The sequence below is a fragment of the Salvelinus fontinalis genome, chromosome 22 (genome assembly GCF_029448725.1).
Source record: "Salvelinus fontinalis isolate EN_2023a chromosome 22, ASM2944872v1, whole genome shotgun sequence".
NCBI lineage: Eukaryota > Metazoa > Chordata > Actinopteri > Salmoniformes > Salmonidae > Salvelinus > Salvelinus fontinalis.
The window spans coordinates 27,606,529-27,619,889 of NC_074686.1; the positions used below are offsets into that span (position 1 = coordinate 27,606,529).

The 13,361-nt window shown below is 42.6% G+C and overlaps 1 protein-coding gene across 3 annotated transcripts in view; it reads right to left on the minus strand.

The window, feature by feature from the left end:
* Positions 1–11,576, minus strand: part of LOC129820116 (homeobox protein Hox-A3a-like) — a 12,044-nt gene extending 468 nt beyond the window's left edge. Inside the window, exons 1-4 of one of the 3 annotated variants that reach the window (XM_055877010.1) lie at positions 11,381–11,576; positions 8,971–9,031; positions 4,734–5,319; positions 1–1,208 (exon numbers count right to left, since the gene is read on the minus strand). The exon at positions 1–1,208 is cut by the window's left edge and continues 468 nt beyond it. In XM_055877010.1, the coding sequence (XP_055732985.1) occupies positions 409–1,208; positions 4,734–5,202 (1,269 nt within the window). In that variant the 5' untranslated portion in view covers positions 5,203–5,319; positions 8,971–9,031; positions 11,381–11,576 and the 3' untranslated portion in view covers positions 1–408. Of the gene's footprint in view, positions 1,209–4,733; positions 5,320–7,116; positions 8,897–8,970; positions 9,032–10,487; positions 10,941–11,380 lie in introns of those variants that run through there. The other 2 variants (XM_055877009.1, XM_055877011.1) reach the window with 2 other exon arrangements.
* Between the last annotated feature and the right edge of the window lie 1,785 nt (positions 11,577–13,361).

The following is a 13,361-nucleotide window of genomic DNA, read 5'->3' on the forward strand; positions in this document are numbered from 1 at the left end:
ACAAAATGCAAAACAATAACACAAAACAAATCTTCAACTGCGGATAAATACCAAAAAACTAACACATTCACATTAAAATAATACCATAAGATTTGTTCATATACCCTGTTTGATTTGTTTTTAGAAACAAGTTAAAGATTAAATAGGTCTATGCGTATGTGCCCCCGCGCGTGTTGTCTCAGATAATAGGTTTGTGCGGAACAATAACACTATAGCAAATAGAGAGAACATTTGAAGCAAGCGTGATTACTTTCCTATGCTACATCACACATTAAACTATATAAAAAAGAACAAACATAACCTAGAACAAAGAGAAGGTGGAAAAAGCTACTAAAGAAGAGAAGAAACAACGCGATGGTGGTTCGTCAGGTAAGACAATGGGGCGGAGTGATCCAGGGTGCAACCCGGCTACAGATGTGTCAGTTTGGGCGCTTCCTGAATTCTTCCCTGAGAGTAGTGCGGCGTATTAAGGTCTGTGTACGTCGGATTTGGATCGCATACTCTTTGATGGTGACTATTGCCCATAGTGATTGCTCCATTGTAGTCCATGTTTGTGGACGGCGTGTGCGAGAGATGGGTCAGGCCGAAAACGGAGGCCCTGTTGTTGGGCATCGAATCGATGTAACCTCCGCCTACATACACAGGGCTGACCTGCTGCAAGTGCGTCCCATAGCCGCCATTTCCTTGGAGAGGATGCGCGTCATACTCGGGCGTGGCCGAGCCGCCAGTCCCGGGATACCTCTTCTGAGAGGGCGGGCAGTTGTTTAGGGAGCTGTTCAAGGGAGGGGGATATGACGTAGGCATACCGTATGCATTTTGAGCGGGCTTATTGTAAGACGTTGGCGACTGGGACTCATAGGGGACACTGTTAACCAGAGAATGCATAGAGTTGAGGTATCCTCCACCCCCGCCTCCGGGAGATGGGCCGAGGGGGCTCCGAGGGGACTGTCCTCCGGGAGAGGGCATCATGCCACACCCTTTCTGATCCTTTTTGTACTTCATCCTGCGGTTCTGGAACCAGATCTTAATCTGCCTCTCCGTGAGGTTGAGCAGGTTGGCCATCTCGACCCTGCGGGGTCTGCAGAGGTAACGGTTGAAGTGGAACTCCTTCTCCAGCTCCACCAGCTGTGCGCTGGTATAAGCCGTCCGGGCTCTCTTCGACGCGGCTGACCCGCCCGGGGGGCTCTTGTCTCCAGGGCAACTCTCAACTGGCGGAAGAGGAAAAGGAAGACAGTCAATCAGTAACCAACCCCAGCAGCAAGCACAAGAACAAGACACAGAGTGACAAGATACATATAGCTGATAACACACGTCTCTCCACATGAACCGACTCAAATACACATATCAATAAGAGTTCTACAAATGCAGACAAATCAGAGATGTCCGCAACTAGACTGTGGATGTTACTAGTGCAATTATATCAGACATAACATGAACTATGACTGTATACATGCTGAGGATAGCTCTCAACTGTTAGCTGTACTTTACTCAGAAGCCAAATCAAAGTGATTATAATTGTGTGTGTGTTAAACTACCTCATATTTCACACTGTAGCTTTTTAACCCTCATAGTACACACATGTGCAATGCAAATATCTGTATTCCTCACTGCGCATGAGCTAAATCTCGCCTTGCCATCTCCTATGAGTCTCACCATGCTGAATGGCTGGGGCTCTGCCGTTGCACAGCAAGGTGTTGGTCTAGTTGCCGTTTATGGCAGGCTGCCAACACCTAATAAATGTTGCTACTAGCTACTGTACAGCCAGAAGCTGGGCGTGCGGAATGCAGCATGGCATCATGTTATGAGTTAGCTCTTCTTGATAAATGGGGAGATAATATTTTCACCATCTCTGTTTCAGAAACTAGGCTACTAATACTGCTGTTATTCGAAAAATGCTATAATCGGGCTATAATCCAAATAATAATAATTATCCAAATAAAAAATGTAATATTCAAAATGATCATGTTTCATTAAGGAGCTACTGTTGAGGGATCTGTGATTAGAATTATTGCAAAAAGCAGACCCACTGGACACAGACTTATTTCAAAGTCTAGTTTTAATTTACATTTGGTGGAAAATCAACAGTGAATTAAACGTGAAATCAAAAATTATTTCATCATGTCATTGGATTTAGGTTAAAAGTTGGGTGAAAAAAATACGAAATCCATTACATTGATGACTTTCTGCCAATCCAATCAGTTTTCCACGTTCATTCAATGTCATCACATATAATGTTTTTGTTGAAATGACGTGGAAACAACGTTAATTCAACCAGTTTTTACCCAGTGGGGTAAGCCTTAGGCTAAGGTTTGAAATAGTCCCTTTGGCATCAATTTGGCAGACATCTTGACAGACTCATGATAAATGGGATTCAGCAGACCTTTTAGATGCCTGGATGCCCTACTTATTCACTTCTGACCAAATATATTCCCAAAAGGTGGACATAAATAGGCATACTAGCCTGTGGAGACAACACGATTTGGTAAGGCCATGGGAATTTAAGCATCTTTCAACTTTGGGTAAACAACTTCCTCCCCCAGGTCTCCTAGATTTTCCTCTAATCAAAACAAGAGAACAAATTGGAACAACTGTTTTTGTATGTTTGTTTGTTGTCCTGCATGGAATGTTGTGTGATCAGGGCCAATATATTATGTTATTCTAGCAGAAAGTTAACGATAGAGCATATGGACAACAAATGGTGGAGCCAGGCCTAAAACTATGAGGAATGGATCACAATTGAGTATTTCTAATGAACGTGCATGCATCATAATAGATCATAAGGAATGCATGCTAATGAAAGAACCACATTGACTTCACAAGAGTGTATGCGTAATAGGGGTATTATACGAAATAGGTCGTTTTCAATTAAACGTCACAATACATTCGATTTGGCTTCTGGGGGGCAAGTAGACACCAGCTCCGCTAAAACCATTGACAACTACGAGCGGTTTCCAAGGGATTGTTAAATAAATGTTATAAATATTTGGTTTTAATATCATCACCTATTGAGCATAGTCATAACTACAAATTTACGATCATTCCATCAAAACATGATCAGTAAACATCAATGATAATCTAATTTCAGATATGTGAAGGTACCTATCCATTTGGCATGTAGATAGCTAAGCAAACATCATTTATCTTGCTTCATCAGAGGTTGGGCTTTTGGAAAGAGCTTGACATCGGCAAGACCTAGTCCTGTAAAGTTGTCAGTCGGCTCTACGGTCACCTCCACTATAGATGACAAGCAAATCAAGCAATATTTGGATGTAGTCATCTAATTTATCCCGAGAAAGTTTGCTTGTTAACTAGCTAGCCATATTGACATAATATATTACCAGCTAGCTGGCTAGCCAATTTGACGTGGTCTATCAATCAATGTAATCTATATCATGTCTGTCAGCAGCAATTGTAATTAAATACTCTTAAAAACAACGTTGAAAAGGGGATCATGTTAGTTAACTTCGATAGGTAAGCCAACATTGTTTGGAGAAAAAAGTAGCCTATATTAGGTATACTTACCACTCACTATATGTTTAGCTAACTGTACAGTTTCTACCTATAGCATGCAAAGTTAACATTATCAGCTGACAGTAGCACGGCATATGCGCCCTTCTGCTGCTTGACAGGCAGAGCCCACAAAATATGGGAAATGAACCTAAACCACTCATACTTGTCTGGTATAGTTCAGTTTTATTTGATATCACTCAAATATCCAATTAATGGTGGCCAGTACTGAGATATATCGTGAGGCTTGATGTGTACTGATCATGGAAAGCATGCAGTTACATGCAGTATAACTCTGATCATTGTTTTGCATGAAGCGCTTGAAGCGGCAGGTAGCCTAGTGGTAAGACATTGCGCCATTAACCGAAAGGTTGCTAGCTCGAATCCCCGAGCTGACAAGGTAAAAATCTGTCATTCTGCCACTGAACAAGGCAGTTAACCCACAGCTCCTAGGCTGACATCGTAAATAAGAATTTGTTATTAACTGACTTGCCTAGTTAAATAATTGGACCTGTTTAGGTCTGACTCTGCTCTTCAAGAGGTAATGATATTACAACCAAATATTTAACAATCGTTTAAGCGGAGCTGTGGGTCTCCTTGCCCCGACCTTTAGAACTAGATTATAAAGAGTATCACGATGGAGTAGGCCCGAGCCATACATTCAGAGTTAACCACATTTTTGAACACTGTTCTAATTCTTGACATACAGTTACATAGCATTGTTTAAATATTGTCCATGTAAAGTTAATGGGGAGATAACATGACTGTCATAGAACGTTGAAGTGTTATCCTTTTTCAACCGGGGAACAGTGGGTTAACTGCCTTGTTCAGGGGCAGAAGGACAGATTTTTACCTTGTCAGCTCGGGGATTCGATCCAGCAACTTTTCGGCTACTGGACCAACGGTCTAACCACTAGGCTACCTGCCTTAAATGCATCAGGATGCCGAATGGCGAAACTCTCTAAATACATGGCTCTGAGTGGGCTTGCATAATAGATAATAAGCCATACATCATAATGGTAAACTATAGTTTGTTCAACTGTGAGGGAAAAGTTGGAGAATATGAATGTATGCAATCTGATGAAAATATATACATAATTGGGGACTTGTATGTATGTATGTAAGCTAACTGTTTCATGTATCAGTAATGGATCACAGAACCACGCATGAACAATGTGGTGTATTTTATCACGTGTCTCCTCAGAAGTGGCGTCTAGGTCATGTACCTGAGCTGGAGCTACTGGTTTTAGGCTTCTGGTTCTGACGGGACTCTTTCATCCAGGGGAAGATGTGCTTCCGGGTGGTGGTCGGCGAGCTGTGCACCGAGCTCTTTGAGTTGGGTTGACAGGAGCCGTTGCTCGTGTTCTGGTTGAGAGAACCGGGGGACTGTGACTGGGGAGGGGGTGGTGGGACAGACACCGACATCTGCGGTTGATTGCTTTCAGTGAGGACGGGTGGCTGCGCTGCCTGGATGGCCGTACCCCTGTCGCAGTTCTCCGCCATCTCCCCCGGCTTCTGCAGGGCGACCAAGCCGTCTGGGGACTGCAAGGAGCAGGCTGGTCGATGGTACTCACTTTCCACATGAGAGGCCCGGGGATATTGGACCTGATTGGCATCATAACTGAAGCCATTTGCGCTTTGATACGGGTAGCCACTGTAAATTGCGGAGCTGTCGTAGTAGGTTGCCTTCTGCATCTCGCCGTTTCCCAATATTTATTTCAGAAACTGACAGGGTCTTGACACCCTTGTTGAATAACATTGGCACCCCTTGGTCACGTGACACCTCTTCGCCAATGGCCTCCTCGGGTGAACCTAGGGTTACAAGAAGCACGGTGAGGAGAAGAAATGGTGGCGATCCATCTTACTTTTCAATAAAGGGCTGACACCAGATACTATGGAGGCAAGATAGGGGCAACAGTTCTCTGGCTATTCTCGTTTACCTTCTGGTTACCAACACAGGGAACAAAGGCATGCACAAACCTCATCTGCACTTAACTGAATCAAAATGAATACGTTTATAAAAGCATACCAATTGTGCAATATTACAATTAATTGTAAACCACCAAACGAAAGGCCTGTCGTGAACTGGGCCTTTGACTTCTCTATGCTTTCTCTCCACAGAGCCGGCCAGCCTTCACCGCAGTGTGCTGTAGTTTCTACCCCAGCCCAGCCACCTTGCTAAAAGCATTAACAACCACATTCCCCAGTTTTTGCTGCATGTGTGTGTGGAACCAAGATGGATGAGGGCCAGGAAGAAACCTGTAAAACTGCATCTCCATGACCACGACGTGAACTTTTCCTCGCAGGCCTAGAATAAAGGCTCCTGTCGGCGAAGTCGCGCATCCCGGTGATGTATGCAAGGGCGGGATGGCGCACTGCAGACAGCGGCCCGGTGAACAGCTAGGCTGTGGCTCGGTATTTAGGCAGACAGAGTTCCGGCATGTAGCCTAGAACTATAGGCGTACTTCTAGGCTAGGAAATAGCTATTGTGGATCTAATGAGTAGGAATGCCCAACTACTGCTAGTAGTCTACTCACTGAGGTAGGCAAACTGGGGTCATATCTAATGAGAAGTCATTGAAGAACTATCCAATTGAAGTTCTATATTTATTTTGGGGGGGATATTCGATGTGGGCAAATGGGTACAACATACACGTTTTCAAAATAAAATAGTAGAGTTTTCCTTAGAAGGATTTTAGGCTTAATTTGTGAAGCATTGTAGTCTGGATAAAAAAGCAACTATAGGCAAAAGCTATTGTCACACCTGCTAATGGAAATTATGTGAATGATTAAAAATAAACGAGTTATTCGATGCAGCAGTATCAATTCACAAACTATCTAAAATGTGAAACTAGTTTCATAGCTAAAGAAATATAGGCAGGTTATTGTAGGCTATAGTGGAATCCAAAATGAAAACATTAACATCCTATTGTGTAGCCTAGTTAATGCAGTGCAAGAGACATACCACCACGATAAAATGATGATAGCCAACAAGTGGAGGCTTGTGATAATGATTGATATTCATTGTATTTTTATTAGAAATAAACATATTACTACTCTTTTAGTACAATATAGAACTAACTTGGGCAAAAGTAATATTATGCCTAGCGATACTATTATAAATCAATAATGTCAATATTAAACATTACCATGATCTTCATATAAGATTACCTGAGATATTCTTTTATAAAAGAAAATGGATAGTTAACTACGGCTCGTTACAGCACAATACACACCACGACAAGCAAAAACTGTTTGAAAACCAGACCCTCTTGCCCTCAACACACAGCAGAATTAAAATGAATACCACATCCCATCACCAGATCTGCTATGAAAGCCATGCTTTGGAATACATATCAGAAAGCTTTTTGATGCATTTCCAAAATAAATAGTAGTCTGGTCGAAAAAAGAAAGACAGGGCAGAAAAGAGAAGACAGGTTCGATCCTTCGAATACTCAGCCCCCCACTCCGCGCGAGGGAGAAATCTGGCTGCCTGTGTTGTGTGTGAACTCTTCCTGAACCGAGATGTAAGTCATACGGTGATAAATCACCGCGCGACACAAACTCTGCCTTTTACAACCGAGAGAGAGACAATTTCTGGCCTGCTTACCTTATCCTCTGACGATGAATGCAAAGCACAAGACAATATGTTCTCATTCAGCGACGAAATCGATCAAAACAGTAGTCCGGAGAAAAAGTTTAGGCAGAGCGAGCTGGGGTATAAGCAGCAGCACCAGCATGCGCCAAGCTCATACAGGACTCATCCGCCACAACAAAAAAGGGAAGGAGCGAGAGGCTCTGTGTGTAGAAGAAACAAAATCCCTTTTTTTCCTGTTCGATGTTTGAAGGGTAAACCAAGATAATGAAAGCAGGCGCGAGCACTCGGGTCGTCCAGATAAGCGCTATCGGCCCTCGGGGTTGAACTTATCACATGCTAGAGCAGTGCCCATGTCTTATACCAATATTAAACCTAGACAGGGCTATGGACTATGTGTTTGGGCACAAGTACTATGCAGACATCACCAGAACAGTAAACTCCCCCGAAACATAGCGTCACCATAGACAAGGAAGATTATGCAAATTAACTAGCGCCTTGGACACAAAAAGTCACTTAAAATCCTGTGTCCCCCCCTCCCAAAAAAATAGCATTACAAAAACCACGAACACCCATCCCAAGTGTTTAATGGCATTTGTTGTTATTTATTCAACACAGAATCGAATAATGACTGGATGAAATGATGGGAGAGTACACAGCTTTACGCAGCACAGCTGATGGTGACAACCGCACATTACCATTACTATGAGAGGGATAAAGGGCGTCCATCCGCAGCTTAATCATTAACCAACACTTTTGCATTTTATGTAGCCTATCATTGCCTTTCATTTACGAATTGTGCTGGGATTATTACTTTTTTGTGTGTTGCAATAATCGACTAATTTCTAAATTCCTAGGATCGAATATGTATTTTTCCTGAATGGTTAGAAAATACATAAATGATGCGTTTATGAACTGGGGGCGCCGCCGATCAAAGCCTTGGTTGGGGTGAACCAAGGGAAAGACCCCATCGGGCTCTGGGTTAGACAATTAAAAGAAAGTACATCTCTAATAGGGAAAACAGAGGAGGTAGACAAGAGAAACCGGGGAGAGAGAAACCGAGAGCATGGTGAAACCCTCTGCATGTGAATGGTGTCGTTTGCGGACAAAGCAAAACGATTTATGTCCTCTTGCATCTCAAGGCAGTAAACACGTCTAGAGCACTGCTTCTCTGGTCTGAGGCCGCATGGTGGATGGATAGAAGGACAGATTCAGCCACACAATAAAAAGGTAGAACATTCAGACGGCGTGGGAGGGTGAGTGGGACCAAAATTCGTGCGTGAGGATATTTTTTAGCAAACGTTGCCTTTCTTTTTTTCAAAGCAGAATAGTGACTTGGTATAATTATTTACTGCTTTGTGTTTTCTCGAAAAGCTGAGTCATGATTTTCCTTAATTTGGGCCCTAACTACGGGGTTAGATGTCATGGAGATAGTAGGAACAGAAGGCGGATTGATATTAATACAAAAAGGACGAATACAAACCACCCAAAAACTACTTTTTGGGAGTAGTATTTTACCAACTTTAAAGCAAGTGTAATCTACAGCCTACGTCAAGGCAGATGGTTTTCAGAGAGAGGGATTTTTGAAAGGAACAAGGCATCGCTGCAAGAGCTGCGATTCCCCCGTCGTTTTTATAGTGACAAATTACACTACAAAAGACATGTGGAAGAGAACGAATTATTGCTCTCAGGCGTTTCATATCACCACTATAAGCTATATAGGAAGTTTACAGGCTATGGATGTTTGTGTACAAGCCTGTGTGTGAGTGTGCTGGTGTAGGCGTCTCAGTGCTACTTATTAGAATTGAATCAGGATATGACCATCAAGCATTTCTAACAGAAATCAATAAGGACATAATATGAACTTACCGAAGGCAGGGCAGGGTCTCGTGAAGACCGTAGGATGGATGGGATTTATTTAGGTAGAATTCTGAAAGAAAATTTCAAATCAACGTTACTTTAGCCAATCTGTTTTTCCCCTAATAAACCTATAGGTCCAATATTCCACCTAACATGTAAATGCTAAATTCATATCAATAATAACAATGTGCATAATATATTAGTAGGCTAATATCATATTTCCAGAAGAGAGTAGGCTAGGCCTAATGAAAACTCCAAGTAGCCTAACAATAGACGAATTACTTTGAACAATAAATTAATTCAACATTAGCAGCCAAAACCAGTCAAGCAAATACACAAATTTACGATAATAGGCTATAGCCCAGTAATTGAAAGAATTTTAATGTGGCCTATCTTGCTGTGTGTCCAAATGTAAATATTGTATCATATTGTAATCCTGTGTGTTCGTTGTGCAACAAAGTTAGTGAATATTCTTTAAATTAAACTTACTAGCGACATTATTATACATATTTTTCTCTTATTAATCAAATTATTGCTAGTAATAAAAATAAAACATTTCAAAACAGTCACATGTATATTTCAACATTAACGTTAAAAAAACAAAACTATTCAGAAAACCAAAAAAGTAGCTTGGACAATCATTTTTGTAGCTTTTTTGTTTTTGTGTGTATTTTTGTCCACCATTGGAATTGGATCGAATAGTCATTAGCGCTCGCGCAATGGCTGCCCCAAGTCCCTGCGCCCATAAATCACACCCGAGCGCCGTGACCTCAGCGCGGCCGCGCGGTCCTATATGGCACTCCGTCTACCATTATCCTCGTTTCCGTGGCAGAGCCGCACAACCCCAAAGCATTTCTTCGCTTTTTATGTACCTCAACTTGATGTATCCTTTCCCGAGAAAACCCATGTTTAACACCACAAATTGATGTATTTTATAGGGAAAGGAATTACTCCTCCGAGCAGGACGTCACGACTGCTTTCACCTCAGTTTTTTTTCTTATTTTCTAACCAGCAGAGGTTTAAATGGCTGGGTTTATTTACAAACGGCTATCTAGACCAACAGCAAATCTGATGTAGGCTATCTGTGGCTATGGCTGCATGAACTGCATACGGGTTTCTAGCTAAACACTTGAGTGTCTGTACTATTCTGAGCAAGGAATCTGATCAAAATGAAACTGAAAATCAAACATTTAAAAATCTATATTTTATTGTGATATATAACACCAATGGAGTAAGGCTAGACCATGGGATGGGGAATTGTTGTGAGGACTTTGAAGCCAAGCTAAAATGTTCAAACAGGATAGTGAAGCAAATATAACTGAAGTTATGTTTCATGTAGCATAATTCATTTTAGTAGCCTGACACTGAAAATCGACGATATCTCCAACAACCTGAAAATCTATACTCTTTAAAAATGTTTCAGTTTTATTTTCCAGCCCGACAAAAACATGGAGTCTTTTTTGCCTACTGACCTCTGCCTCGCGCGGCAATAACTCACGACAGTAATGAACAATCGGCGGAAATACCTCAAAATAAAATCCATCATCCCCAAGCACAAGCTCTGACTCTGTCCGCGAGGAAAAACATATCCGTCCGTGACAGCAGTATAATAGCATCCACAACAAGCAAGAACCTCCCTCTCTCCCTCTCTCTCTTTCTCGTTCCCTCTTTCTTTCTCTCCTCAGCAAAAGTCTACAAAGCCCCGACTAAACTCACGGAAAGTGGGGGGATGCGCGTAATCAGCATCGTATGGCCAGACCAGGGCTCCGGTTTTCTCCCGGTGCCATAACACCGCGCCGTATTATGCGCCCTGCTCACGTGACACCACGTCAACTTAAATCCCTTTTATTTGAGCCCGTGAATCATTAATGGAGGCAGTCATTGCCCCTGAGGAGAACGGATCACTTTAGAGGGAGGAAAAAGAAGGGTACATGAGACTGCAATGTATCTGACGATGGAACAGGTCTCTCCTGATTCCGAGGCGTGTGTGTTCTGTCAGTTTTGGAGGCTCCTATATTTAGTGCCTATTAACGTAATCAGAGAGTGCTAATCCCGATGTAAAATACTGTGATGCTAGGCTAACTAGCATTGGCCCACGGGTAGAGCCAGGGATGTGTTTGGCGCTGTGGTGTGACAATTCTCACTATGTGAGATAGATAGAGGGATTTTCCTCAAGGAAGCCCCTTGTGGGTGGCGGATTGCTCACTCAACACCCGAGTCACCCCTTTCTTTTTTATAGAGAGATATGTCTGGTGCTATTGTGTGCAGAGTGTGCAGAGGCACTCAATATCGCTACCACTCCACTATACATCACCCCACATCCCCGAGCTATACAACCAATCACTCACCCACTCACTCACTCACTCAGTCAATAGCCACATACTGGCGGCCGAATCGAAATCAAATATCTCATAGTTACCTGTCCGAACGCTGCGTAAAGTTGTGCGTCCCAGTAGCCGGGAGGTGTGAGTGTCAGTTAGTCAGTCAGTGCTGATCTGAGAGGGTGCATGAGTAAGCGCAATGAGCTGGTTCTTTACCCCCCTGGTCAGTGCAGCGACCCTCCATTCAACCTGCAGCTCTTACGCATTTCCTACCGCCAGTTGAGTGATGCTGGAAATTATAGGTTTGCGCAGAGGGCATACTCAAATCCCAGTATGGGGAGGGGGAAGGATCAGGTGGTAATATGGCAACTAGCCTACTCTTTTTGTTCACATGAAAACGTATGAGACGAGGGTCATCGACAATAATTATCTTTGAAATAAATGTATATTCTACTGCAATGTCTAATAGACCCACAATTTAAGGTATGAACGGTATGGTGGCCCACTACATTATATCGTTTAGACTTCCCCTAGTACAGTCTAAACCTTGTCCGGAAGAGCAGCCCTTCTCTCGGCGCCGTTTGGCGCTTGTTTTCTGTCAACACTGAGCAGCGGGCGTGGAAATGTTCCACCATAACTATTAATCACGTCAAGCGGACATGGAGCGCATCCCACTCCCACACCACGCCACCCTTTGTCTTCTCAAACTACAACTTGAGCCGTTTAAATGTTTAAAAATCAAAGCAGGTGGGCACCATCTCTTATCAGTTTACCTTTCAGACTACTTTGTGGAAGATTGGGAGTGAGGAGGTTCTGATTTTATGATTTATGTTGGGTTAGAATTATGGGTGAATCAGATTTGATTAGCAAAATTGTTTGTTTTGTTTTTTTTGTGAAGAGGGGACGTCGTTTAAACTCAGAGAAAGGCCTTTACTTTGGGATATATTTTGGTGATACAGAAATGTGATTTATGTCTTTCTCTGTTCTAGTTCGGCCAGATTTGCATACCACTGCACCAGCTCAGAGTGCACGTGCATGGCATGCCGGGGAGCGTCTGTGACTGGAGCTGACGGTGGACGGAAAACAGACCCTCTCTCCCACGCCGCGTTTCACCACCGCACCTGAACTTTTTCCTGACCCAAGCCGAGGCCCAGAGAGTCGAGTGTGAAGTTATTTGGGGTCAAAAACAAGGAGAGGATGGAGACTACACAACCAATTACGAACATAGCTAAACCCCCGTTTTCAGCTGGGAGAGTTTTGGATACTTTTTACGATGGGTGTTTGTTGTTTTCAGCAGTTTCAAGTTTAAAAGTGTATTCGCCACTGCGCAGGATTCAACAGGTGTAAAACAGTACAGTGGAATTCTTGATTTGAGAGCTAGTTCCAATAATCAGTGATAATACTATAGAAAATAACCGAACATATAATACAAAATACAATCAAGAATAAGAATAAACACAAGATGTTTAGCCTACTACAGCATTTGGTTAGTTTCTTTGTTTATACTTTTTCTGAGTTAGTTCTTCAGGTATATCAAACTCCCAACATTCCCCGGCCGCCAAGAGGACTTGGGAGCTGTAGACCTCTCCACACCCTCTCTCTTTGGGTGTTCGCCAGACGGTGGTGGCTATAGGCTACATATCTCCCCACAATGTTGACATTTGAAGCTCTTAACAGCGAGCCTTGGGTTACCGATACACTCAGCAGAAGATAACTCTTTCTCAGGGGTTTACATTGACCAACATCAAGGCTAATGCGAAATTCAACGCCTTAAGCTGGCTTGGCGTCCAAGCTAAGACAAAGAAGCTTCGGTGGATCTCGCTATACAAGACTACACGGACTGACTTCTGTTCTGCTGGTTTGTTTCAGTACGTATTGTAGAAATAAAATTGTATCAATGTTGACTTTTTGTTGTAATACTTTTAAATGTATTTCAATTGCCACTTTTGATAAGTTAACGTTATATTTAGTGCTTTGAAGAGCTGATTATAAACATTTTAGGGTAAGAACAAGAGACTAAACTTCCTAATTTGACCTCAGAGCAATAATAATGCTGTATAATAATAATAATAACAATCA